The sequence below is a fragment of the Grosmannia clavigera genome, assembly GCF_000143105.1.
Source record: "Grosmannia clavigera kw1407 unplaced genomic scaffold GCSC_132, whole genome shotgun sequence".
NCBI classification, from domain to species: Eukaryota; Fungi; Ascomycota; class Sordariomycetes; order Ophiostomatales; family Ophiostomataceae; genus Leptographium; species Leptographium clavigerum.
In genome coordinates, this window is record NW_014040810.1 from 725,132 (window position 1) to 750,263 (window position 25,132).

Here is a 25,132-nt window from a genome sequence, read left to right on the forward strand (position 1 = left end):
GTCATCTTCAGTCATGTCAGTCCGAGGCCTTCAACAAGAAAAATAACTTAAAACACCGGCACTCCTCCGTAATCTATATGCATAGCTCCACGAAAGAAAGAAAAGCTGATGGTACGGAGTACTGTTGCATGCAATGCATTATACCCACCCTATCGATGGAGCCAAGCTGCAGCACTGCAGCGTTAGTACAGGGTCCATACTACATAGTAAAGGCGAGAACCCCACAGGAGCGCCCAGGTCCCCTGCACGAGATGGCGAGGGCCACCTCCCGAACGGAACCCTTTCAAGACCCACCGCTATGACCAATCGTCGTAAATTAATTCTTGCCACTGTCCTCCCTACTACAACTTTACAACATGCTTCCATTTCTCCTTTCCAATAGAAAAGAGGGCAACAGACACACTTTGTCCATGGTTATCTCTCTTCTCTTTTCCTTTACGTCAGCCGCCTGCAACTGTGCGTTACAACGCCCTCTCTTCCCAGTTAGCTGACTGGATAATAGTTGGTAGGTTTGTATGGTTTGATTAGGCTGATATAAGACCTCACCCGACCTCTGCTTTCTTTCGTTGCGTTTATGCAACACCCACCGCAGAGCTAAAAAGACGAATTGGGCAGCCGTGCAGATTAGGTTTTTGGTGGCTCTATGCGCTGCCTCTTAATCGTTCGCCTACAAACTGAGCGTTGGGTGTGCCGCATCTTACTACATATGTGGCACAGGGAAAGCAAAGCATATGCCCAACTTTTATCACGCGTCGTTCCTCTTCTAATAGCAGCGCCGCGTAGCTCTGTGAATCAGCCGTATTGCTGCTCTTATGGGTTTTCATTGTCACCGCTTGCAACGCCTGTGTTGACCAATGTCACCACCCAAAGGTAAGCGTTGCGGAGGGTGTGCCGAAGTAGCGATAAAGCCAAGAATATACTATGTAGTGGATAGAAGATGGAAAATGGAAGGATTCCCGCTTGCTACGCGTACGTAACGAATGCTTGAATTAGGCAAAGAACCGGTTTAGGAAGGTCGAAGAGGAGTCCCTCGTAATATATCGTGAGCCGCAATTCTTCAACATGTTTATCGCAATAAGAACAAACAACCACCGCCGCCTTACCTGTCTGTAGCCAGACCCATACGCCTTTTGAGCTGGTGCCGAAAAAGGCTGCTGAGTTCTCGTCTGTCAAATCAAAGCCTGATCTAGTCTGAGAGTTAATCTAGTATCACCAACACGAACACCATAATGGCGCCATTGATCAGAGACTCTCCCGATGTAAACCTAGTCGAAGGTCTGATTGCGACAGGCCCAGGAAAAATTCACATTGGGAACAACTATACTCAAATTGACGATAAAAGCAGCGCTGATAAATGCATGGCCGACCTATTTGATATAGACCCTCGCATACATAAAAAAATGTTGGAGAAGAGGAAAGGAGGCCTTTTGAAGGAATGCTACGAGTGGATCCTCGATAACGCTGTGTTCCAAAAGTGGCTCACCGATCCAGAGAGTCGTCTGCTCTGGGTCCGGGGCGCCCCCGGCAAGGGTAAGACGATGCTTATGTGCGGCCTCATCGAAGAGCTAGCATGTGAGGTGCGAAAGACAAACCCCATTCGCGGTCTGGCATATTTTTTCTGCCAAGCTACCGAGGTTCGGCTCAATAACGGCGTTGCCGTGCTGCGTGGACTTATCTACATGCTTGTTGAGCAGCACCCAGCGCTTATCTCTTACCTTCGCAAGAGCTACGATCATAAAGGCAAGGCAATGTTTGAAGGCTTACTAGCATGGTTTACTTTGTCCGAAATTCTTGAGGCTATGTTGGATGACGAGGTATTGGAAGGCGCGGTTCTCCTTGTGGATGCTCTCGACGAATGCACAGCGGACACGGACCGATCTGAGCTGCTCGACTTAATAAAGAAGCCTTCCCGTGTGAAGTGGATTGTCTCTAGCCGTGACTGGTCAGAAATCGAGGAAAAAATTCGTGATACAGAGCAGCACATACAGCTGCGTCTAGAACTCAACCAGGCCTCTATCTCGGATGCGGTTCTAAAGTGCATTCACAGCAAGGTGAATGAGCTGGCTCGCATAAAGGACTACAGCGAAATAACAAAGAAGCTTGTACAAAACCACTTGACCGCAAACGCCAACGGTACATTTTTATGGGTCGCTTTGGCGTGTCAAGTTCTTGGCCGTCCTGAGACTCAGAGCTGGAACGTTTCTGAGCTGATAGAGACAATCCCTTCTGGACTATTCGACCTTTACCGGCAAATGCTGAAGAAAGTCGAAAAATCATGGTCTGCAGACCGGTGCAAGGAGATTCTGGCTATCGCCTCAACAGTATACCGGCCGATTGCCTTGGAGGAACTATCCGTTCTGTCTACCAAGTCTACATCAATGAATACAGCCGAATTAGAAAAGCTTACTAATCTATGCGGCTCTTTCCTAACCCTCAGCGAAAGACGGCTGTATTTCGTGCACCAATCGGCCAAGGATTTCCTCATAACAGAGGCTTCCGGTTCCATCTTTCCTTTTAGCATGGCATCCCAACACAATACTCTTTTCTTGCAGTCATTGAGTGCCTTGTCCAACACCCTTCGGCAAGATATGTACGACCTTGGTGCCCCAGGTATGCTCAGTAGTCAAGTGACCCCGAAAACGTCAGCTCTCTTAGCTCCGATTCGATATTCATGCGTTTACTGGGTTGACCACCTTTGCGATTCTGCAAACAAGGGAAGTAGGATGGACAACTTGCACGATGGCGGGGCACTTCAAGCTTTTTTCGAAAACAAGTACCTCTACTGGCTGGAGGCTTTGAGCCTCCTGAAGTTTATGTCGGAAGGGGTCATCGCAGTGCAGAGGCTAGCCGGCCTGGTGAGTGTTAATACGCTTGATACTGAAGCCGCCGACTGACGACGACATAGGAACACAAGGGGCGAGAACTATCCGACCTCATTGGCGACGCACTTCGGTTCATTCTGGCATTCAAGTATCCCATCGAGATTGCTCCACTCCAAACTTACGCGGCAGCGCTCGTGTTTAGCCCAAGCCGCAGTAAAATACGGAATCTGTTTGCGAAAGAAGCGCCCATGTGGATCAAAGCAACGCCAACTTTGGAATTGGACTGGAGTTCACGCATCCAGACACTTGAGACCATAAGTGCGGTTTTCTCGGTTGCATTTTCACCGGATGGTAGTCAGCTAGCTGCAGGCTTGCATGGAAATGCGATCGAGATCTGGAACACGGCATCGTGGAAATGCACAAAAACGCTGAATGGCCACGAAGGTTACGTTTCGTCAATTGTCTTTCTATCCGACTGTCGACTAGCCTCGGGATCGAAAGACAGTACTGTGAATATATGGAACACAGCTTCGGGAGAGTGCATGACGCTTAGGGGCCACAGCAAGAAGGTTAGTTCGCTTACCTTCTCAAGCGGCAGTGAAAAGCTAGCCTCGGGTTCACGGGACAAGAGTATAAAGTTGTGGGACATAGCCTCTGGAAAGTGCACACACACGCTCAAGGGCCACAAAAATGCGATTGATTCGGTTGCTTTCTCGCAAGACGGCAACCAACTGGCGTCATGCTCAACCGACAAGACCATTAAAATCTGGACATCAGAAGAGTGTACGCAAAGCTTAAGGGAGTTACGGTCAACTTCATCGGTGGACTTGTCGCCTGACGGCACACTACTAGCCCTTGGTCTTGTTGATAATACTATTGTCATCTGGAACACGAACCCGTTGAAGCAGGAGAAGACGCTTGAGGGTCACACCCACCGAATCGGCTCGGTTGTTTTTTCTCCTGACGGCAAAGGACTAGCCTCGGGCTCAAACGATGGCACCGTTAAGCTCTGGAACCTAGCCTTGGGAAAATGCACACGCACGCTCGGGGGACATAGCCAGCAGGTCGAGTCGCTTGCCTTTTCACCCAACGGCAAGCAGCTGGCTTCAGGTTCATTCGACCGAACTGTTCAGATCTGGGACACGGTCTTTACTGAGGATACGGTCGCGCTTGACGGACACAGCGAATTAGTGTCGGTAGTTGTCTTCTCGCCCACCGCTAAGCAACTAGCCACAGGATCCAACAGTGGAGGCGTCAAAATCTGGGACACGGATTCCGGGAAGCGCAGCTATACGCTTACGGGCCATAGCAAAGCAATTACCAAAATTGTCTTTTCATCTAACGGAACGCTACTAGCCTCCGCTTCATACGACAGCACCGTAATCATTTCGGATACGGCCGCCCGAAATGGGAAGACGCTCAAGGGCCATAAGAACTGGGTCTTGTCGATTGTGTTTTCGCCAGACGGAAAACGGCTAGTTTCGGGTTCATTCGACCGCACCATCAAGATATGGAACACGGCCTCGGGAGATTGCGAGAGGACGCTCAAGGGCCATACAGAATGGGTCACTTCGATTGTGTTTTCGATGGACGGCAGGCAGCTAGCCTCAGGCTCAGGCGACCACACTGTCAAGATTTGGAACACTGCCTCGTGGGAGTGCAGAAATACATTGAAGGGCCACAATTCTATAGTCAGATCGGTTGTGTTTTCACCGGGCGGAAATCGGCTGTTGGCTTCAGGTGACAACGACGGCATCGTCAGGATCTGGGACGCGGCCTTGGGGTTCTGCAAGATGACACTTCCAGGCCATGAAAGGCGGGCCTCGTCGATGGTTTTTTCGGCGGACGGAAGCAAACTGGCCTTGGGCTTGAGGAACAATACCGTCAAGATCTGGAACACAGCAACGGGGGAATGCGAAAAGGTTACCGAGAACTATACCTGTTGGGTAAAGCCAGATGTTTTCTCACACAACGGGAAGCAAGAGGACAACACGGCGAAGAAGCAAGAAAGCTGTCTCAAACTGGGAATAAGTGCGGACATGTCATGGATCACCCAAGACGAGCAAAACGTTCTCTGGTTGCCTGCGAGATACAGACCGATGGAATATGCCATATCTGGTCACAGTGTTGCTATTGGCTGCAGCTCCGGGAGGGTTTTCTTACTTGAGTTTGATCGGGCGCCAACAAAGATCGCAAGCACGAGCGCGACGATGAAGAAAAAGCCGGTTGATATCATGTGACTTGAGTATGTACTCATGACAGTCGTTAGTAAGCCACAATTTTGGAGGGGTACAAAGGCAATTCGCTCGTGACCAATCAGATCCTCTGGATAAGAGAACTCGAGATAAAAGGGCAAAAAAATCGAGTCCGATGACGCTTCTGCTGTCGACAACCCCACACGCGCAACGAACGAGCAGGATGAGTGCCGCACCCGTGATTGGCCTTTTGGGCGGCGGGCAGCTGGGGCGGATGCTGTGCGAGGCAGCAGCACCGCTAGAGGTGGAGGTAGCGATCCTGGACGCGGCGGACGCACCGGCGAAGCAGGTCGGCCACAGCGCGCATCACGTCGACGGCTCGTACAAGGACGCGGCCAAGATCCGGGCGCTGGCGACGCGCTGCCGGGTGCTGAGCGTGGAGACGGAGCACATTGACACGGCAGTGCTGGAGGAGCTGGAGGTGGGCGGCCGCGTGGCGGTGCACCCGTCATGGCGCACGCTCCGGCTGATCCAGGACAAGCACGAGCAGAAGGCGTATCTGGCGGCACAAGGGATTCCGGTGGCCGATCAGGTAGCGCTGGGCGACGGCGGCGTGACCATGGCGGCACTGCAGACGGCGACGGCGCGCTTCGGCTTTCCCTGGATGCTCAAGGCCCGCCGCGACTCGTACGATGGCCGGGGCAATCTGCGGATCAGCGGGCCGGCCGACCTCGAGCGCGCCCTCGCCGAGTTCGGCGGCCTGCGCTGCTACGCCGAGCGGTTCGTGCCCTTTGTGCGCGAGCTGTCCGTTCTCGTCATCCGCAGCGAGGACGCCGCTGGCAGCCCGCGCCGTCTGGTCGCCTATCCGGCCGTCGAGACGGCCCATGAGGACAGCGTGTGCGCTCGCGTCTACTTGCCACCACGCCAGACCGACGCCGCCGTCTGTGCCCGTGCCCAGGCCGTCGCCGTGCGCGTCGTCGAACACCTCTGGGGCAAGGGCGTCTTTGCCGTCGAGATGTTCGTCGGCCCGGACGGCGACCTCCTCGTCAACGAGATCGCTCCTCGTCCCCACAACTCCGGACATCTCTTCACAGAGGCTGTTCCATACATGTACGTCTTCTCCGGACCTTTATCGATACCCTTCCACCCCTGACAGATTAGGTCCCAGTTCCGTGCTCAGCTCGCCGCCATCCTCGATGAGCCACTCCCCCAAATTTTGGAACCTCACGTGACCTCGGCCATCATGATCAACATCCTCGGCGGCGTCACTGAGCACGCCCACCTGCCGCTCGTCGCCGCTGCCAAGGCCCTCTTTGGTCACCAAAAGGCCGCCTACGTCCACCTCTACGGCAAGCAGTCCAAGCCCGGCCGCAAGATCGGCCACATCACCGTCACCGGCGTCGTGGCTGACGTGGCTGAGCTTGAGGCCTTTGCCCAGCCGCTCGTCGACATGGCTGCTCAGCTGCGCCTGGACCGTCTGCAGGCCAGCAGCAAGGCCCTGCGGCCAGGAGGACCGACCACAGCTCAGGCTGCTGCTGCTGCTGCTGCTGCTGCAACCATCACCCCCTCCACATCCGCCAAGCCCCTCGTTCTTGTCACCATGGGCTCCGACTCGGACCTGCCCGTCCTCAAGGCCGGCATCGACGTGCTCACCGAATTCGGCGTGCCCTTTGAGGTCGACATCACGTCCGCCCACCGCACCCCCCAGAAGATGGGTGACGTTGCCGCCAAGGCCGCCGCCCGCGGCATCAAGGTCATCATTGCTGCTGCCGGCGGCGCCGCTCACCTGCCCGGCATGGTGTCGGCCTACACTGCCCTTCCCGTCATCGGCGTTCCTGTCAAGGCGACACATCTCGACGGGATGGACTCGCTGTTGAGTATTGTTCAGATGCCAGTATGTTTTTTTTTTCTCTCTTTCTTTTTTTCTTCTACTTTTATTCTTCTTCTTTTTCCTCTTCTTCTTCTCTCCTGCTACTCCTTCCCCCGCTCACATCCCAGCGTGGTATTCCTACTGCTACCGTCGGCATCAACAACTCGACAAACGCAGCCCTGCTGGCCATCCGCTGTCTGGGCGCCTTCCAGCCCGAGCTGCACGAAAAGATGCTCGCCTACCAGCGCGATCTCGAGAAGCAGGTTGACGACAAGGCCGCCTCACTGCATGACCTCGGTGTCGACGCTTACCTAGCTAAGATGGGCAAGAAGTAAAGAAGCAGAAGGTAGCAAATAAAAACTAGAATCAACACCTGCCATTTATCAGATCCCCCACCCGTCTTTTCCCTTCTTTTTCCACTCTCATCTAATCAGATGGATGTGCGCACGCTATGAATCCGCGTACGCGCAATCCCATGCAAGAATCCAATTGTGATCGACTCGCCACCGGGGACATGTCGAAAAAGGGCAGCATATATCCGACGGAGCATGCACTGATGCAGAAAGCGAGTGGGCCGTCCGCTCTGCAACGGTCATGTCCTTTTAGTTTCAGACTTTTTACTGCGCGTTGCGCGGCGCATCTCTGGCCATAATTCTTATCAGATCATTTAGCCTTCTTCCACGGCTACCCTCCTTTCCTGCGTCGTATGCACGACCTTCTTAGCCATTCTTACGTACAAGCAACATGCGACCCGCTTTCCTGTTACCGAAAGATGGCCTCGTCCGCTGGCTTTGCGCAACATAATAACACGCAGGATCAAGGGGGGCATGTAATGGCCGCTTTCGCATCCGCTCTCGCGGCTCGCAAGGGCCAAACCCTGCTCACTCTTTTAGGGCCGAAGTCGGCCGCCAACAGGGCGTCTACTATGCACCTATTCCATAGCCGGCCTACATCAGTCGTGACCTTCATTTTTCTTTACAAAAAGGGGAGGTGGTCAGTCTGCTAAAAAGGACTTCTGCACCCGAGACAATGAGGCAATATCGGTCCTTCTGAATCAGGAGCCCCTTCTCATTGTTCCCATCCATCTTATCAGATTTTTCCACGACCCAATTTTCTCTGGGTCTCCGTAATCAGATCAATCAGAGTTGTGCATTCGCAGCTGCCCTAGCCCAATATGGAGCTAGGTTTTGAGCTAACCTGCGCTATAGCGGGGCAGTAAGCCCTGGCTGACGAATAGCAGACCGGCGGCTTACCGTATTAACACCGTGCTGAAACCAGTCACACTGTACCAAGTCGATCGCAGTACCTTGTGGTATCACCTTCTGATTCACCCAGCCGGAGAATGCTTGCCACTTCTGGTGCATACCGGTGAGCCCGATGTGATGATGATGGGGGTGTGGGGTCTGCAACTGTGCGTGGCCGACCGGCCAGTGTGTACTTCGTAAAAGTCGTTATATACGGGTAAGCGCATGGGGGTGCATGAGTCGAGGGATCGGCAGAAAAGAAACGAGCTCTACGAGTACAAAGGTGGCGGATGTCCTGCATCTCCGGGGCCTGACTGGTCTGCTTCGACATGTTTCTACTGCCATTGCACCATTCGGCTCTGATTGTAGGTCAGTATTGATCTGACCCTGATCCTGACCTGATCTCTTCTATATCCCGCCGTGATCATGGGCGTCTTTTCCAACATCCGCGGCCGCGACCAGGCGATCGACGACATGGTGCTCGCACGCGAGGCCGGCTCGGGCACGCTGGGCGACGAGACCAAGGCGGGCGACTTGGGCGAGTCGGCTTCGGACACGGACCCGGTCGAGAAGAACGAACGCGAGGTGCGAGCACACGGCAACTCCGTCACGACGGACGCGCAGCTGGGCGTGCAAAAGGCCGAGGCAGCCGCGCTGGTGTGGCCGCGCTGGGCCATGTATGGGACGTACGGCTGGATCTGGGTCTGCTTCTTCATGCTGGCGCTGCAGCAGTCGATCCTGAGCAACGTGACGTACTACGCCTACTCGGCCTTCTCGACGGCGCCACAGCTGGCGACGGCCAACATTCTGGCCAGCATCATCGGTGGCGTGCTCAAGCTGCCGATCGCCAAGGTGCTCAACATCTGGGGCCGCTGCGAAGGCTTCCTCGTCTTTCTCGCCATCTACCTGCTCGGCATGATCGTGCTCGCGTCCAGCAGCGGGCCCAACAGCTACGCTGCCGGCTACACGCTCTACTGGATCGGCTACGACGCGCTCTACTTCATCATGGACGTCTTCGTCGCCGATACCAGCGGCCTGCGCAACCGGGCCTTTGCCTTTGCCTTTGCCAGCACGCCCTTTATCTGCACTGCCTTTACTGGCCCGCGCGCCGCCCAGTCCTTCCTCGAACACTCGACCTGGCGCTGGGCCATTGGCTCGTTCTGCATCATTCAGGTCTTCGTCTTCGCCCCGCTCGGCTGCGTCTTCAAGTACTTTGAGATCCGCGCCCGCAAGGCTGGCCTCTGGGTTCCGCGTCCTAGTGGCCGCTCCCGTCTGCAGTCACTCGTCCACTATTTTCACGAGTTCGACATCATCGGTGCCTTCCTCCTCATGGCCGCCTGGGTGCTTTTTTTGCTGCCGTTTAGCCTCGAGTCCAACGGTCGGACCGGCTACCGCACAGCCACCTTTATCGTTATGATCATCCTCGGTGTCCTCCTCTTTTTCGTCTTTGCCGCCTGGGAACGGTTCCTCGCACCCACACACTTTGTCCGCTGGGAGCTCTTCAAGCAGCGCACCGTTCTGGGCGCCTGTGTCATGGCTGCCGTGCTCTACTACAGCTTCTACTCGTGGGACCTGTACTACTACTACTTTATCGAGGTGGTCTACAATCTCGACGTGTCCGACACCGGCTATATGACGCAGATCTACAACGTCGGCTCCTGCTTCTGGGGCCCGGTCTTCGGCCTCTTTGTGCGTCAAACCCGCCACTTCAAGTACGGCGCTTTGGTTGTCGGCCTCGGCCTCCTGATGCTCGGCTCCGGTCTCATGATCCGCTTCCGCGGCCAGGACTCCAACATCGGCTTCATCATCATGTGCCAGATCTTCATTGCCTTTGGCGGCGGCACGCTCGTCATTGCCAATAGTATGGCCGTTATGGCTGCTGCTGATCGCGATGGCGTTCCCCTGCTGCTCGCCCTGCTCGCCCTCTGCAACTCGCTCGGCGGCGCCGTCGGCACGGCCGTGTGCAATGCCATCAACTCCAACACCTTTGTCGACGCCCTGCGTGAGCGCATCGACAACGAGACCCTCGTCCAGGCCCTCTACAACGGCGGCGCCACGTACCAGATGACCTACCTGCCCGGCGACCCGATTCGCGAGGCCACCAACTACGCCTGGGGCTGGAGCCAGAAGTGGAATTGCGTCTCGTCCACCGCAATCCTCGTGCTCGGCATCCCCGCCATCATGGTTTGGAAGAACTACAGCGTCGACAAGAAGCAGAACAAGGGCAACGTCATCTAGATGTCTGTGCATGTCTCCAGGCCATCCACTTCGGCCTCTGGGTCACGTGATGTATTCTGGAGGCCTCTAAGCGAGTCGAAATCTGCCCCTGTATTTTGTTGTAATGTGTGTGTAGGTTCTTCAGCAGAACCGCAGAGCGATAGCGATAGCTTCTTATATTGACCTCTAAACTGATCGCAACAATACTCCGTGCCCAATGATGCAATGTGGACGTCAGCGCAAACGGCAGCATGGATCACGGCCTGCTGCCGCCGAGTCGCTACGCGCTAACCAATCAGAGCAGGAGCTTAAGCACCTGGTCGGCAGACCCACCGGTCAGCAGGCCAGGGAAAGAAGAAAGTGCGCAGCTGGAACAAGCAGCGAGTCCGAGGATGCGAGAATGCGAGAATAAGGAGATTGTCGCCCTTATTTCTAAATTTGTCCGGCCGTCCCTTTTCCCTTTTCCCTTTTCCCTTTTCGCGCCCAGCTTTTTCCGCCACCTGCCCACGCGCTGTTTACGACGTATTTAATTTGGCGCCCGTAATCTGTTCCCCCTCGTCATTTACTCGTACTCCGTATCTTCTGCAGGTTTCCCCTGTCTCGCGTGGTCGTCGCGCTATTCCGCCAGGGGTTAGCGCGTCCAATAAACCGGAAAAAACGTGCTGATTCAGCTCCTGTGGCCACTACGCTGCCTGCTGCACCGGAGCTGTCAGGCCTTTTTCGCAGGGGCCGTCATGTGTTTGCAGCTGCCTGGAAAGCCAGTAATACGGAGTACGGAGTAGTCCCCTCTTCCCCCAGGAGCCGTAAATACGCAAATACGTAAATACGCCAAATTCGCCCATTACGCAGATACGTCAATCAGCCCAGACCAGCTTGTCGTCTCGGAACGACGGCTTCGCCTCTCTCTCTCTCCCTCTCTCACCACCACGGCGCCGACTGCGACGACGACAGCGGCGACGACGCGACTTTGCCAGCGGCCCTCTGCAGCGACGATTCTCTCATTTCCACGGTGCATCGGCCAGCTGCATGCCAATCAGACCCAGCTTCGGCTGACTGATTGACCTGGACGCCCCTGATTCGACGGCTGCCTAGCCCACGACGCCTTTGCAGCCCGACTTCCTCTTGTCGTTTCCGCATGAGCGCGACGCTGTCCTGCTGATCCGATGGCAGCCCAGGCCGCTGAAGCAGTGTCGATGGTGGCTGCGGTCGCAGATGAGCCGCCGCGGCCGACCTCGCCTGCGCATGAGACCGATGAGGAGCTGTACGAGTTCGAAGACACAGTAGAGGAGAGGCCCGATGCGGCCAGTGAGAAGCCAGAAGCAAAAGCACCGGCGACGGCCGACGAGCCAGAGGAGCGAATCGAGGTTGTCGAGAAACCTGCCGAGGAGCGGAAAGAGCCGCTTTCCGAAAACCCTGACGATAAGCTGAATGCGCAGGCAGTCGAGAAGGCAGATGAGAGGTTAATGGATGAGCCAGTCAAGCCGGCCGAGAAGCTAGATGATAAGCTTGTCGAGAATGCTGTCGAACCTGTCGAGCCTGTCGAGCATGTCGAGGAGCCGATCGAGTACCCCATCGAGTACCCCATCGAGAAGGCTGTCGAGCAGACGGATGCGCAAGAGGTTGAGCTGCCTATGGACAGTCCAGTAGAGAGCTCGACCGAGAAATATGTCGAGATACTGGATGCGACGCCAGACGAGATGCAGGCGGCTCCAAAAGACAGCACCGAGGAGCCAATCGCCGAGTCAATCGAGCTGCATGATAAGCTAGATGTCAAGCCTGTCGAACCTGTCGAGCATGTTGAACCTGTTGAATATGTTGGGCCTATTGAGGAACCGATCGAGAAAGTCGTCGAGAAACTGAATGCGACGCCAGAGGAGAAGCAAGCGGCTCTAAGCAACAAAGCCGAGGAGCCAATGGCCGAGTCAATCGACGAGCCGGTCGAGCTGCTTGAGAAGCTAGATGATAAGCCTGTCGAACTTGCCGAACTTGTCGAATCTGTCGAGGAGGCCGATAAGGAACCGATCGAGAAGGCCGTCGAACAACTAGATGCAGCGCCAGATGCGACGCCAGACGACAAGCCAGCGACTCCAAATGACAACGCCGAGAAGCCAACCGATGAGCCAGTCGAGCTAGTCGAGCCTGTCGAACCCGTCGAGCCTGTCGAATCTGTCGAGTCTGTCGAACTCGTCGAGGAACCGACCGAGAAGGCAGCCGATCCTATCGAGCCTGTCAAGCCTTTCGAGGAACCGATCGAGAAGCCTATCGAGAAAGTGGACGCGACGCCTGCGACGCCAGCCGAGAAGCCAGTCGACGAGCCAGCCGAGCCGGCGACGGCCGATAGCAAGCCCGATCCGTAAGTGCATGCTATGTCGTTCTGTGGGTCCCAACTGACAAAGTACTGTTGCAGATCAAGTCGGCCAGCGTCGAGCTCGAACTCGGCCGAAGGCCATGACGACTCGGCCAGCGACGAGCAGCCGTCTGCGCCGAGAACGATGCCGACCAGTCCAGAGCCGAGCCAGACGGACGAGTCGGAGTCGCCGTCAGCGTCGTCGGCGACGATAGCGGCGACATCAGCCGCGTCGGCCGTATATGCGGTGCTGGTGTCGCCATCGGTGTCGCCGTCGCCGTCGCCGACGCCAATGGGGCGACTGAAGACCGGCATGGTGGCCGAGGATGAGGACATGAGCACGCTACCGGACCCGCGCAAGCGGGCGCTGACAGCCGGCCAGGGAGCCTCGTCGCCGGGCATCGGCAGCCGTCAGTACAGCGCAGACAGCGTGGCATCGGACGAAGTGACGACACTGAGCACGAAGCTGATCGACGCGATCAACTACCAGAGCACGCTGGGCGACACGCTGTCGCGCACGCGGATGGAGCTGGCAGAGGCGCGGGCGCAGATCCAGAAGCTCGAGGTGGTGGCCGAGCGGCAGAAGGAGATGGTGACTGGCGGCGTGTGGGTGCGCAAGGCGACGATAGAGCAGGAGCGGGCGCAGGAGCGGGCGCAGTTTGCGGTGCGGGTGCGTGATGAGCGGCGACGTCGCGACGAGGCCGAGCAGGCCAAGAAGAAGATGGAGCAGGAACTCGAGGCTCTAACGGCAGAGCTGTTTGAGCAGGCCAACAGCATGGTGGCCATGGCCAAGGAAGAGGCCCGGCGCGAGCAACTGGCGGCGACACGGCGCCACGACAACCTGCGCGCACAGCTGGCCGACACTGAAGGCCTCTTGCGGTCGCAGCAGGAGCAGCTGGCCCAGCTGAAGCAGGTCATGGAGGACATGATCACCGAAGGCGCAGCTGCCCAGGCGGCCATCGAGGCCAACGCCCAAGCCGCTCAGGCCGCTGCCCAGGCTTCCGAGGAGCAAGCAGCACGCCAGGCTTCCGCCAGCCGACAGGCCGGCCATGCTGCAGATAAGCTCGGTGGCCGGGGCGGGGCTGCTGCTCGGCGCGATTTCGACGGGACCGACACGGACGTCTCGGAAGACGACGCCACAGGTTCAGCCACAGGATGCTCAGCCACAAGTGGCTCAGCCACAACGCCTGCAGTCGACCCCCCCTCGCTGCTGCCACCGACTCCGCCGTCATACCCGACCAGCTTCACCCATCTGGTGCGGCCGGTCCTGCGGTTCGACACGGCAGCCTATGCCGAGTTCCTCGACCTCATCCGTGGCGCACAGGTGCAGATGCTGCACCAACACCAGCAGCAGCTGCATCAGCAGACGCTTCTGCCTCACGCGCGGTCGCCATCATCCATCTCGATGCCCAGAACACCGCCGATAATGGCCAGCAGCAGCGACCTGGCCGCCACGACGCCGCCACCATCATCACCGGCACCCACAGCGTCGTTTGCAAACCCATCGCCGTCGCTGCTGTCGGCCATGCCGGCAGCCATCATGGGCAACGGCGGCAGCAACGGCAGCATCCCGTCGCCAAGCAGCTCGTTCTCGCAAGCCGGCACGCAGCACGGATCCAGCGGCCTGAAAGAGACCAAGTTTTACAAGCGCGTGCTGGTTGAGGACATTGAGCCGGCCCTGCGACTGGACACGGCCCCAAGCATCTCATGGCTGGGCCGCCGCGGCATCATGTCGGCCATGCTGGAGGGCACGCTGGTGGCCGAGCCGATGCCCAGCCTTGGCGGTCTTTCGAATGGCTCGACCCATTCGTTTGCCTCGGCCGGCGGTTCAGGAGGCTCCGGGCCTTCGCCGTATGGCGCGCTGTCAGCCAGCGGCTTCTCGTTGTCTCCGGCCATGGCGGCTTCAGGCTATGCTTCGTCGTCGTCGTCGTCGTCCGTCACCATCTTCAGTCCATGTGCGCTCTGTGGCGAGAGCCGACGGGAAGAGGCCCATCTGCGACGACACCGGTTCCGGTTGACAGAAAGCGACCGGAGCCCGCCATATGCGCTGTGTGGCTACTGTCTAGGCCGTGTGCGAGCCGTCTGTGACTTTCTCGGCTTTCTGCGCATGATCAAAGATGGTCACTGGCGTGCCGACGACGCCAACGCCGAGCACGCTGCCTGGGAAGAGGGTGTGCGTCTGCGTGAGCAGATGTTCTGGGCTCGCATCGGTGGCGGTGTGCTGCCTGTCGGCACGCTGGCCGCCGAGAACGCCAGCAGCAGCAGTCGTGTTGTCAGCAGCAGCAGCTACAACAACAGCCTTGCTGGTCGGCACTCGCGCATCGTCAGCAGCCAGGGCCTCGGCATCACGGCCACTCCGCCAGCAGCAACGACGACGGCAGCCGCGTCCATGGCTGATTCAATGTATGCTGCGTCCTTTCACTCGGCTCGGTCGCAGCAGCCGCCAGTGCCGCAACTGCCGGCTCGGACCGTGCTGTCATCTTCCATGGCCGCTCTGGTGGCCGGATTTGGTGGACATGTCGTGTAGGAGAGATACCCATAGAGTGCGAGTGCGAGTGAGAGGGAGTGAAAAGACACAGAGAGAGGACACGGCGCGGTCCTCCATTGTAACAACAGATCGGGATTGTCGTTTTTAGCTCCTCTTTTGGGTTCTGCCCCGAGGCTTCTTTCCTTTGTCAGCATTGTTTCCGGCGTTGTTTCTTCCTCTTTTCTGTCTTGTGCAACAAAATGAGGGCTGGTCTCGGCCCGTTAATGCAAGCCATCCGGCGTTGGTAGATAAAACAATTCCGGCATTGGCTTTTCCAGTCAGGGTATCACATCACCAGTGCAGAAACTTTGGGGCTGCCAAGATGGCTCAAAATAAATACTCCAATTGTAATAAGATCGAAGCAGGTCCGGACACTCCAAGAAGAAAACGGTATCGCGAAAATTCAAAAATGGTTTCCTCTCCCTTCATCTTGCCCTCCTTTTTGATACCCGGTCGTATCTATCTGTTTCATCCTACCGTCCAGGTGCAGGCCCTCATGGCCACATGGCTAGTCCGTTGACATCCCACAATGGCCCTTCTGCCAAATGCCTCGGTCTCGCGAACCGAATCTCATACGGCTGTCGCACACGAACATGGCGCGCCTGACCCGGCACCCAGGATAGCTCTTTCGGCCGGTCTTCGACGTACTCGACCAAATCGCTGTACTCTTCGCTGATCGTGTAATGAGCAGGAGAGCCGATTTTAGTGTTGGCAGTTCCGCTGCCACTGCCAGAACCACCCTCGTCGGCATTGCTCCGACCATCCCTGGCTTTTTCCTTTCCCTTTCCCTTTTCCCTTTTCTCCCCTTGGTCGCCTTTCTCGTCCTCGCAATCCTCGCAGTCCTCGTCAAGGCTCCGCTCTGCCACCAGACAGCGCTGTGACCGCAGTCCGATCGCTCGCAGAGCCAGTGCCGCTCCCACGCCTGGACTGACGTCGACATCGCGCGACGGCGCCAGAAACGTCGGGGCTGCCCACGCACCCGCTCCGTTCGCCGCCGTCAGCATCGTTGGCTCTACCGGTCTTGCCGCCGTCGGCGGAAACCAGTGCGTGACAGTCATGCCGGTCTCGTCGATGCCAGTTCCTCGCGGTGGCATCCAGCCACCGATGTGCACAGCAATTCGGTTGAGGGAAGCCATCTCAGGCAGCTGTTGCTGTTGTTGTTGTTGCCGGCCGTCATGGCACCTCTTCTCGTAGTCCTGTAGCCATTCGGCCTCGACATTATGCCTCCTCTTTAACTCCTCGCGCTGTCCCAGCAGATAGACCAGTCGCTGCAGCGTTTGGTGCAGATCCACGTCGTAACGGGGCACACAGTGAAGCCCTCGCAGGGCTGACGGCATTGCCAGCGTCAGCGACTCCAGTCGCGGCAGTCGTGCCAGTCGTGAAAGCGTCTCTGCTTCGATGCCCTCGGGCGGACCACCTGCATTTCCGGTGCCTTGCCCGGTCGTTCCAGCAGCCACATGGCGATCATCCATGTCGATCTCGAGCCTCTTCAGCCGCGAAAACACTGGGTTTCCCCGCCGCTTCAGCAGCAGCGCCCGACGCGTCTCCACCGTCATCTCCACGTACATCCCATCCGAGCCGACCTCCTCATTGCTGCCCTCTTCGAATAGCGCATGCAGACTGAGCGGCGTGATGTTGGCTGCCGCCGCGTCCGACAGCTCGGCTCCTGCAGCGTCGCCCGTGCTCCCTCCCCCAACCCCATACGGATGCCGCAGAACGAGCGCCTCCAGTGTGCCGACGTGTCGCCGCAGCGCCGCCATCGGCAGGTTGTCCGTGTAGCAGCGCACCAGCTCTAGCTGCCGCAGCTCCTTGATGTGGTGCTGTAGCAGGTAGCCAACGAGCAGCGCTGCCTGTCTGCCTTGGCCTGGCTGCAGCGCCCATTCGGCATCGTCCAGTCGCAGCGTCTGCAAGCCTGCCAGACATGCAAACGAGAGCGTGCCGAGAAACCAGCGCAGTGGCGCACCGTCATACAGAAGTGTGCGCAGCTGCGAGAAGTCCCAGTGGGCTGCCACGTCTGCCGATGAGTGTCGCCGCCAGTCGTAGCGCCACAGGTGTAGGTACCGCAGTGGCGGGAGCCGCTCGCCAGGCAGGAAGGAAAAGGCCGGCAGATAGAAGCGGCCCTGTTCCGCTTCCCCTGTTTCTCTTCTGTCTCCTCTGTCTGCACCTGCGTATCCGTCGTGCTCCGCTTCCACGGTCGCCCGCACAATCAGAGTCTCCAGGTTTGGTGACGCCAGCAGCAGCAGTCGTTTCAGTGCGTCCATGTCTGCGGCCGTCACCACTTCGTTTCCCGGGCCTCCGACTGTCAGCCGGATCGAAGTAAGCCCGCCCAGTGCTACCCGAAGCTCACGGTCTGCGTCCACGCCACCACTCACCAACTGGGACAGCCGCCGGGCCATCCCCTCCAGTGGCATGCCGTCGAGACACAGCCGCACAGACGGCCCGAGCATATGTCCCAATGCAATGCCCTGTAGCCCCCCTATTCCGTACGAGATGACCCCATTGCTAATGACGCGTTGGAAGCCTGCCGTTCGGTCACCGTTCGGCGGATACTCCCAGCTGCACGTCTGTTAGTGTGTGTGCGAGGGGAGAACCCGGGAGAGAGAATGTTTGTATGCTTGCCTGATGCTTTTCAGACGTGGCATGTTAGACACATATCGCGCCACGTCCAGCTCATCTGGCTGCCTGATCACCCGCACATGCTTGCCCCAGCGCTGCAAAACGTACAACGATTGCAACGACGAATTGTTGGTTGGCACGGCCTGGTTTTCGTCGTCATTGCCGTCGCCTGTGTCATCACCGCCGGCAACATGCATGTTATTAATCAAGCTGTTGTTGGCGTCGTTTTCGGTGAATCGAGCTGCCAGACCCACCATGTCCGGTGTCAGCACCACGTTTTCAAGCGCCTCCTCCGTGAATGACAACCTGTCTGGCTGGTACAGCTTGCAGGCAAGGTCTGCAGATGGGGCATCCAAGATACCAAGCCGTCTCTGAGACAAGACATGTTAGTTGGAAAGGCCAGGGCCAGGCTGTGTCTTATAAGCGAAAACGTCTTGAAGACTGGGGTCTTTTCACCTTTCCGAGGTCGCACAGCAGCGTCCGAAGAGAATATCCCTCCGTGTAGTTGCTCAGCGGAGGCAATATCAGAAGTCTGGCTGTTAGTGGGACGTCGCTGAGTTCCGCCAACCAAATCGGGCGTGGATTCGGCAGCGGGCGCTTTGCAAAATTCGGCTCCAGCCGGCCAGGATTCTTGCAAAGGCCCCGTAATGAGTTGTGGGCGCGCAGTATGTATTCCAGGTCCGGTGCAAACAGCGTGACGACAGTGCGGTTCTCTGCAGGGACAGGATTGCCGTCTGTGTTGTCACCACCGCTGGCATCGCTGCCGTCGTGCGACGAGACGGACGATGTGCTGCCCAACGAGGCGTGGCCAGGCTGCGGCGAGACGGGAGAGGGCGCTAAGACCATTACCATTTGGGGCAAGCGATGGCAGTCTGGCACTCGAGCTAGCGGACAGTGGAGGGGCAGAGGGATGATGGGACAGATGGCGTTAAGTACAGGTCCCGGCCACAAGTGCTCGGGGATGTAAAGATTAAGCCGGATGGTAGCTCCGCACCTTTAGATAGAACGTGCAGGGATGGCCGACAAGGTCGAAAGTGTCTTGGAACCAAGAGTCTGCGAGAGCAGACAACGCGTTCCGACTGTTTAGGAAAACGAGGCCGGGCGTCAATCAGGCCCAGGCCCCGAGGACAAGCCAATCCTCTCTGTGCCCACCCCTCCCCCTTCGCAGCTCGTAGAAAGAAAAGGCAGGAAGAGACAGCAGGCAGAAACAGCAAGAACGGCAATTGTCCAATGGAGCGTTTCAGTGCGCCGTTAGAATTCCATGCTAGGAATGACCGCCCTGTCCCTGGTCTCTGTTTGGCTGTCACCAAAAGTACAAGTATGCACGTTCCAGAGACGGAAGACTTCCTAGAGGCCGGTGGGAGGTTCCCGCCATGCGCAAAAGCACACCTCCGCACGATCGCCAGAGTGAAAACTATCTTCCCTTCTCGCCCATCACTGCCATATGGAGGAGAGCAGTGTTCACAAAGCAATATTTGGTGGGTATCCCGCTCCTGGCAACGTAGGATGCAGGGGTCCACGTGTAGTGTGACTGAGATCCGATATGGACCAATAGTCTGATGTGGCCGAGGTGCCTTGCTTCCCATCATTCTATCGACTGTCACATGAAGGGTGATATCATGAGCAGCATGGCTTCTGCAGCTGTTTCTAGTCTCTGTCGTACAACAGTCTCATATCGAAGCGGCAAAGGCGGCCTGACTGCTACGTCCCAAACCACTGGCATTGTTTCAGCCGAGGGACGAGAATTTGGCCGGTGGAGGACGGCACATTTGCCAGACTGTAGACAACTTGGGGGTATCATAACATGCAGCACCGAAGTAAGCGATGGTCAGCTATGCTGTGCGCAGCTTTTGCTTTTCAAGACGGAAAGTTCCGGCACAGTGCAAGACACGGAGTACTTGATTGCAAGCCCCTGAGAGCCCCAAAGAGCCCACCTGCAATGCAATGCCAGATGTCTAGATCTGACAGAGCACAAGTGAGCATACTCGTCGTTCGCTGTGCTATGCAGGGAAGAGTACCGCGGCTCAGCCGCAGCCAGAGTGGAACTCTATTTAGGAAAAATAGGCACCCTCGCAATGAGTACTCCGTACCGAGAAAGATAATAAGCAGACTAAGCTGAGATTGAGCAGAGCAAACGTAGCAGCTCTCTTGCCGAATTTCGATGCTATGCAGCACCTATTTTCAAAGACAGATAGAGGCAACGTAGTGAGTGGACAGAGGGACCGATGATCAGGATCGGCTGAGACAATGGTCGAGGCCTGGCGGAGACGCACCATCTCCGTGGAATCTCGTCCAAGCCCGGGCCTCAACATTGCCGGTCTGGGAAGAAGAAAGCGGTAAGAGGCCGGTTGATAAGAAGGAAGAAGCAATGAGCAGTTTGCCAAGCGTCCAGGCATAAGAGCTGGACAGCCGCATCGCTTCTCCAATTGTAACAGACGAGGCTTGCATCCGTGTGTGTGTCGGCCAAGCTGGAATCGTCGGTGGGGCATCGGCACCCAGACGGAGGGCGAGAGAGAAAAGTTCAAAGATTCATTCGAGGACGAGCTTCGAAGTTTAAAAGAGACAGCGGAGACAGATACATGAGACATAGAACTACGCGTACGTCAGTATCAGCGAACAAAGTCTGGAAGGAGGCCACATTTGCTGCCACTGCCTCGCATCGCGCCTTCCCGAAGCAACGTGGACAACAACCTCCGAAAGGAAGGTGTGAGCAAGCCGAGAAAGGCAGCCGAAGTGTCGCCTTGATTCCTGCCATGCAGTCGTGTTGGCATTTCCGGTATTCGCTACGGGAAATCACCCAGAAACACCTACATACACAACTACATAGTAAAATTTGCTGCCAACTATGTATTTTTAATGAGATATATAAAGGTTCAACGACTAGCTAATAAATATTATATTACTTAATTTTTAAGTAAAAGAATCTCCGTAGCAAGGGCATTGTTTTTTTTGAACATGATATCTGCGGGGATTTTCTCGGCTAGGAGCGCCAGTCGAAAGCCTTATGGCCAGCCGAGACAGTGCGGAGACACAAAGCACAAAGACTACGAGTAAGCTATCGGTCAGCGGTTGAGAATTTGTGCTGTTTAGCCGCACCTGCAGGAAAAGGCAGAAACCAGGTCATGGAGAAGCCCAAAAGGATTCAGAAGAAGAAAAGACACAGCCAAAAAAGAAAGGAAAGGTTAACAGCTGCAGATATACGAAGTTGAAAACACGGGATAGAATTAGGGATGACGCAGTAAGCTTCAGAGAGGACAGACAGACTGCTGCTCCTTGACGGAAATGCCGGGGAAATGAGCGGTCAAGCACCGATCGAGAGCCTGGATGGCAGATCCGCATATTACGTGCAGCGCATGGCCTATGGTATGGTAATCTTAATGATCCTGTTAAAGCCAGGAATGTGGGCATGTCGCAGGGGGTCGGACTCGTTCGCAGGGGGTCCATCACAGTGAATTGCGTAATGCAACACTGTATTGCTTACACAGTATACACTGCCAAATAAGCTATTGCTCAAGTAAAACCGGCGATTCAGTGCACCCAGCGCATTCGGTACACTCAGCGTACTCAGCGTATTGAATTTCACCATATTTGGTGCATTCTAAGCATTTAGCGCTATGTGCAGCGAATATATCTTACCAAATGCGCAGAATGCACTAAATATGCTGAATAATTCAGATACGCTGAATGCGCTGAACGCACCGTATGCGTTAGGTGTACTGAATCCGATAGGTGCACTGAAAGCAGTGTAAGCTGCTTGGTGAATGTACCTTACAGTGCGCCCCTTTTTTTAAATTCATTTTTAGTATGCCAGACCCCTACGACCTGCACACCCGTGGGCTAGCTGACAGCGCAGGCTTGCCGTTTTCTGTTTTATTTGCTTTTTGTACCAATGTCTGTCGTCATCGTTGTTCTTCTCCAAAGTAGGCCGCTTGAAACACGTAACTCCAAAGCGCCGATAAGCTCGTAACTCCAGGGTCGAGGGGATCGAGCTCGGAAAATTCTGGTACTGGTCTGGGGCTAAGGCTCTAATTCTGAGTTTTTTTAAATACACTTTTGGTACGGAGTACTCCGTACAGTATTCTATATATACTATTTACTAACTACCTTTGATATTTATAATAAAAAAAAAAGGCTTAGTCCTTGGCTACTAAAGTTGCTATAGTTTGCGTAAAACCGTTTAAATTATTCAGAAGAGTGCTAGACTAGCAGCCCTAGCTAATTCGGTAGCATATTCGATTTGAATTTTATCTTTACTATTTCTCTGTTTTCACTTACTTATAAGTATAATGATACCGGGTTCGCACAGAGTACGTAATACAGAGTAGTCTGTATACTATTCTTTATTTTCTGCCGCTCAACTATACCTTACGTGACTGGTACGAAATGTAATTTGCACAAAAGGTACAGAGTTCTCCGTACATTGATTTATTTGAGGGATGCTAGCCGCTTTAGGTATCGGTTATGCATAGCTCCACCGTATACTGTACTGAAAAGCGTACTGTAAAACTTGGAATTAGGGCCCAAGCTGAGATCACACATACATGACTAGCGCCAGATATTGTCTTTCGCTTAAATTCCCATTTACGGACGACATGCCGATCTGGGGGCAAATTGGAAACCAGCACGCAGGATGCACGATGCCAGCGGGGAAACGTTGTGTCTTTGGGTTTTGAATTTGGTTACGAGCAAGACTGAACGTTCCAATTAAGGAGGCAAAAACATCTTACAACGTCAAAATGACACCGCTTGCTAATGGGAGCTCGCACGACGGGTATCTCACTGAAACATCTTGTCAAGAAGCAAGCAGTCCAGCTAAACAAAAGGGGAGGGTGTCAACAGGACGGATGAAAAAAAAGAAGAAAAGAGGTAGGCCAGATGTTGAACAATTTTCAAAAAACTGCGAAAGCCAAGCTGTCACGTCACATACCGCAAAGATATCCCAGATACAGGAGCCAGGGACTGTCCTGCCATGGTCCCTTCCTCTTCTCAGTAGCGATACACCGGCCCGCCTGCATGTGCGGCCGAGTCGATGGCAGACGACGAGGAGGCACCAGCACCAGCACCAGTACCACCACTACCACTACCACTTCTGCCGCCTGCTGGCTGGTAGTCTTCTGGCTCGTTGGGCGACACGCCATCCAAAGCATAGGCAGCGGACGAGCCCGTAGCTGGGCCTTTTTGCCGTGCCTTGCCATTGCCGCCTGCTCCCGGACGCACGCGCGATGACGAGCGGGACGACTCGGCCGGCGCGTCTGTAAACGGGCTGTCCGTGTTGAGGTAGCGCTGTGACGGCCGGCTGTTGGCTCCGGGCGCCGTGCTGGCGGCAATGGCTGCTGCCATCCGGCCGTCCGAGTCCGAGTCCGAGTCCGAGTACAGATCGGTCACGGAATACCGAGGATTGCTGTCACCTACGAGGCCCCCGTTGCTGCTGTTGGCCTTTCCTCTATCGTTACCGCCGTAGACGTAAGCGTCGCCGCTGCTGGTGCTTCCGCCGGGTCCGTCCGCTATGCCCGGACTCGTTGCCGTGCCCTTGCCCTTGTCTTTGCTCTGGCCGGCCGGTGTCATCTCGATGGCTGGCACGCCACCCGTCTCACTGCGCCGCGTCTCGCCCATGCCTAGCTGTTTGCGGGCCTCCAGCACGGCTCTGTAGTAGTGGTGCAGCGACTGCTGCACGGCTTCGTGCACCGTCAGCAGGTGTGCCATCTCCGTGTTGTCCGGGATCGGGTTCTGCGCGTCGAGATAGTCGAGAATCTGAGCTGTCGCTCGCCGGCATCGGGATGACAGCTCGCCGGCCAGATCGTGGTCTAGCAGGGCGGGTGGCGAGCTCGTGTTGACAACATCGGCCAGAACCCCGGCTGTCGTGCGTGCCTCCTCTAGACGCTTTCGCACCTCCTGTGGTCGTGGCAGCGAGCGACTGCTGTGGTGGCCGCCACCACCGCTGCTTCTCACGCCTCCGCCTCCACTTCCACCATAAGACGGCCATTCATACTGGCTGTTGCTCGGCTGGTGGCCCATGGTGTAGGGTTGGTACACCGGATACGGCTGCATTGGCTGCATTGGCTGCATCGGCTGCATTGACTGTATCGGCTGCATCGGTTGCATCGATTGCATCGGCTGCATCGGCTGCATCGGTGACATGAACTGTGGCTGGCCGTTCGGATGGGCCTAGGGCTGTCAGAAGCGAGGAGGGCCAGAGATGAGGAGTCGTACGCACCGGATATGGGATCTTGCTCTTGGCCCTCTCCTTCTGCCACATCTCGACGATGCGGCCCAGGCCTTCGTCCACGACGCTCTTGGCCTCGAAGCTCTGCAGCGCGTCGATGAGGGACTGGACCGTCTGCAGGTTTTGGCAGTTGCGCAGGACCTCGCGGACGGCCTCGACAAACTTCTTGTCCATGTTGCGCGTGAACGTGTGGCCCGGGTTCTCGACCAGGATGCGCATCAGCATGATGGCGTTGTACATGACGGTGGGCCGGCGCCAGTTTTCGCGGTACAGGAACTTGCGGATGTGGCGAGCACACTCGGCTGCTGCCGCGGGTGACGACTCGGCCGCCTCGACGAGGCTGGGCAGCATGGCCTCTTCGGCTCCCTGGAACATGGCCGTCAGCGTGAATGTGGACATGGATAAGCAGGTCCGGACAGCCTACCGATCCGTCAGTCTCGCTCAGGCAGAACGTTTTCTGCCACGGTCCTTGTCAGCCACGGTCCTCCAATCGCTCTCGCTCGTCCTCGCTCGTCCTGCCTACCACCAAGCGGGCAGCCGAAGCCTCGGGCGTCTCTGCATCGTCGGCCAGGCTATTGCTGGACGTATCGCGCTCGGATCCGACCGTGCCGGAAATAGAGGCCCGTCCTGCGGGCGGCGTGCCGTCATTCGGAGCTAGTTCTGGCACGGCTTGTCAGCTGGACTGCTCGCAAGGCACCGATCGCGGCCGCATACGCCGGACACGTGCGGGGCGAATTGGGGGGGCCGGAGACAGCTCACGATCTTTGTTCTTCTTGCCCAGCACATTGCGAAAGGTCTTCATCCTGGCGCGGCCTGTTCTTTCGCCCTGCAAGCTCGGTGTCTCTGTGGCGGTGGACGGAATCGTGCTTCGCCGTGCGTACGAACGTAGCTGTTGCCGTTGAAATGATCGTCGCGCGTTGTCCTCGCTTCAGGGTTAGCGTGTTCGCCGGCGCCGCAGACTGGCCGATCCGTCAACGTCTGGCTTCGGATGGCGACAATGGGCGTTAGGATATCGGGCGTTTGGGATTGACAGCAACCATGGGAATGTTTGGAAAACAAATACAAAGAGGT

At 56.5% G+C, this 25,132-nt stretch overlaps 5 protein-coding genes across 5 annotated transcripts; 3 read left to right on the top strand and 2 right to left on the bottom strand.

Annotated features, from left to right (window-relative positions):
- Positions 1–5,192: 5,192 nt before the first annotated feature.
- On the top strand, positions 5,193–7,222 carry CMQ_5232 (phosphoribosylaminoimidazole carboxylase; the record flags this gene model as incomplete). The annotated part of the gene is made up of 4 exons (XM_014318977.1): positions 5,193–6,127; positions 6,179–6,461; positions 6,600–6,911; positions 7,016–7,222. 4 exons carry the CDS (start codon positions 5,193–5,195, stop codon positions 7,220–7,222), a joined length of 1,737 nt encoding a protein of 578 aa, XP_014174452.1.
- Positions 7,223–8,557: 1,335 nt separating this feature from the next.
- On the top strand, positions 8,558–10,369 carry CMQ_5302 (siderochrome-iron transporter; the record flags this gene model as incomplete). Its single annotated transcript, XM_014319047.1, has 1 exon — positions 8,558–10,369. The coding sequence occupies one exon, from the start codon at positions 8,558–8,560 to the stop codon at positions 10,367–10,369; it is 1,812 nt and encodes a 603-aa protein (XP_014174522.1).
- A 1,142-nt stretch (positions 10,370–11,511) lies between these two features.
- On the top strand, positions 11,512–15,222 carry CMQ_5361 (GDP GTP exchange factor; the record flags this gene model as incomplete). The annotated part of the gene is made up of 2 exons (XM_014319106.1): positions 11,512–12,701; positions 12,756–15,222. 2 exons carry the CDS (start codon positions 11,512–11,514, stop codon positions 15,220–15,222), a joined length of 3,657 nt encoding a protein of 1,218 aa, XP_014174581.1.
- A 494-nt stretch (positions 15,223–15,716) lies between these two features.
- CMQ_5132 (uncharacterized protein) lies at positions 15,717–18,690 on the bottom strand (the record flags this gene model as incomplete). The annotated part of the gene is made up of 3 exons (XM_014318877.1): positions 15,717–17,778; positions 17,947–18,209; positions 18,295–18,690. 3 exons carry the CDS (start codon positions 18,688–18,690, stop codon positions 15,717–15,719), a joined length of 2,721 nt encoding a protein of 906 aa, XP_014174352.1.
- A 4,134-nt stretch (positions 18,691–22,824) lies between these two features.
- CMQ_5206 (uncharacterized protein) lies at positions 22,825–24,863 on the bottom strand (the record flags this gene model as incomplete). Its single annotated transcript, XM_014318951.1, has 4 exons — positions 22,825–24,003; positions 24,053–24,427; positions 24,585–24,721; positions 24,821–24,863. The coding sequence occupies 4 exons, from the start codon at positions 24,861–24,863 to the stop codon at positions 22,825–22,827; spliced, it is 1,734 nt and encodes a 577-aa protein (XP_014174426.1).
- Positions 24,864–25,132: the final 269 nt, after the last annotated feature.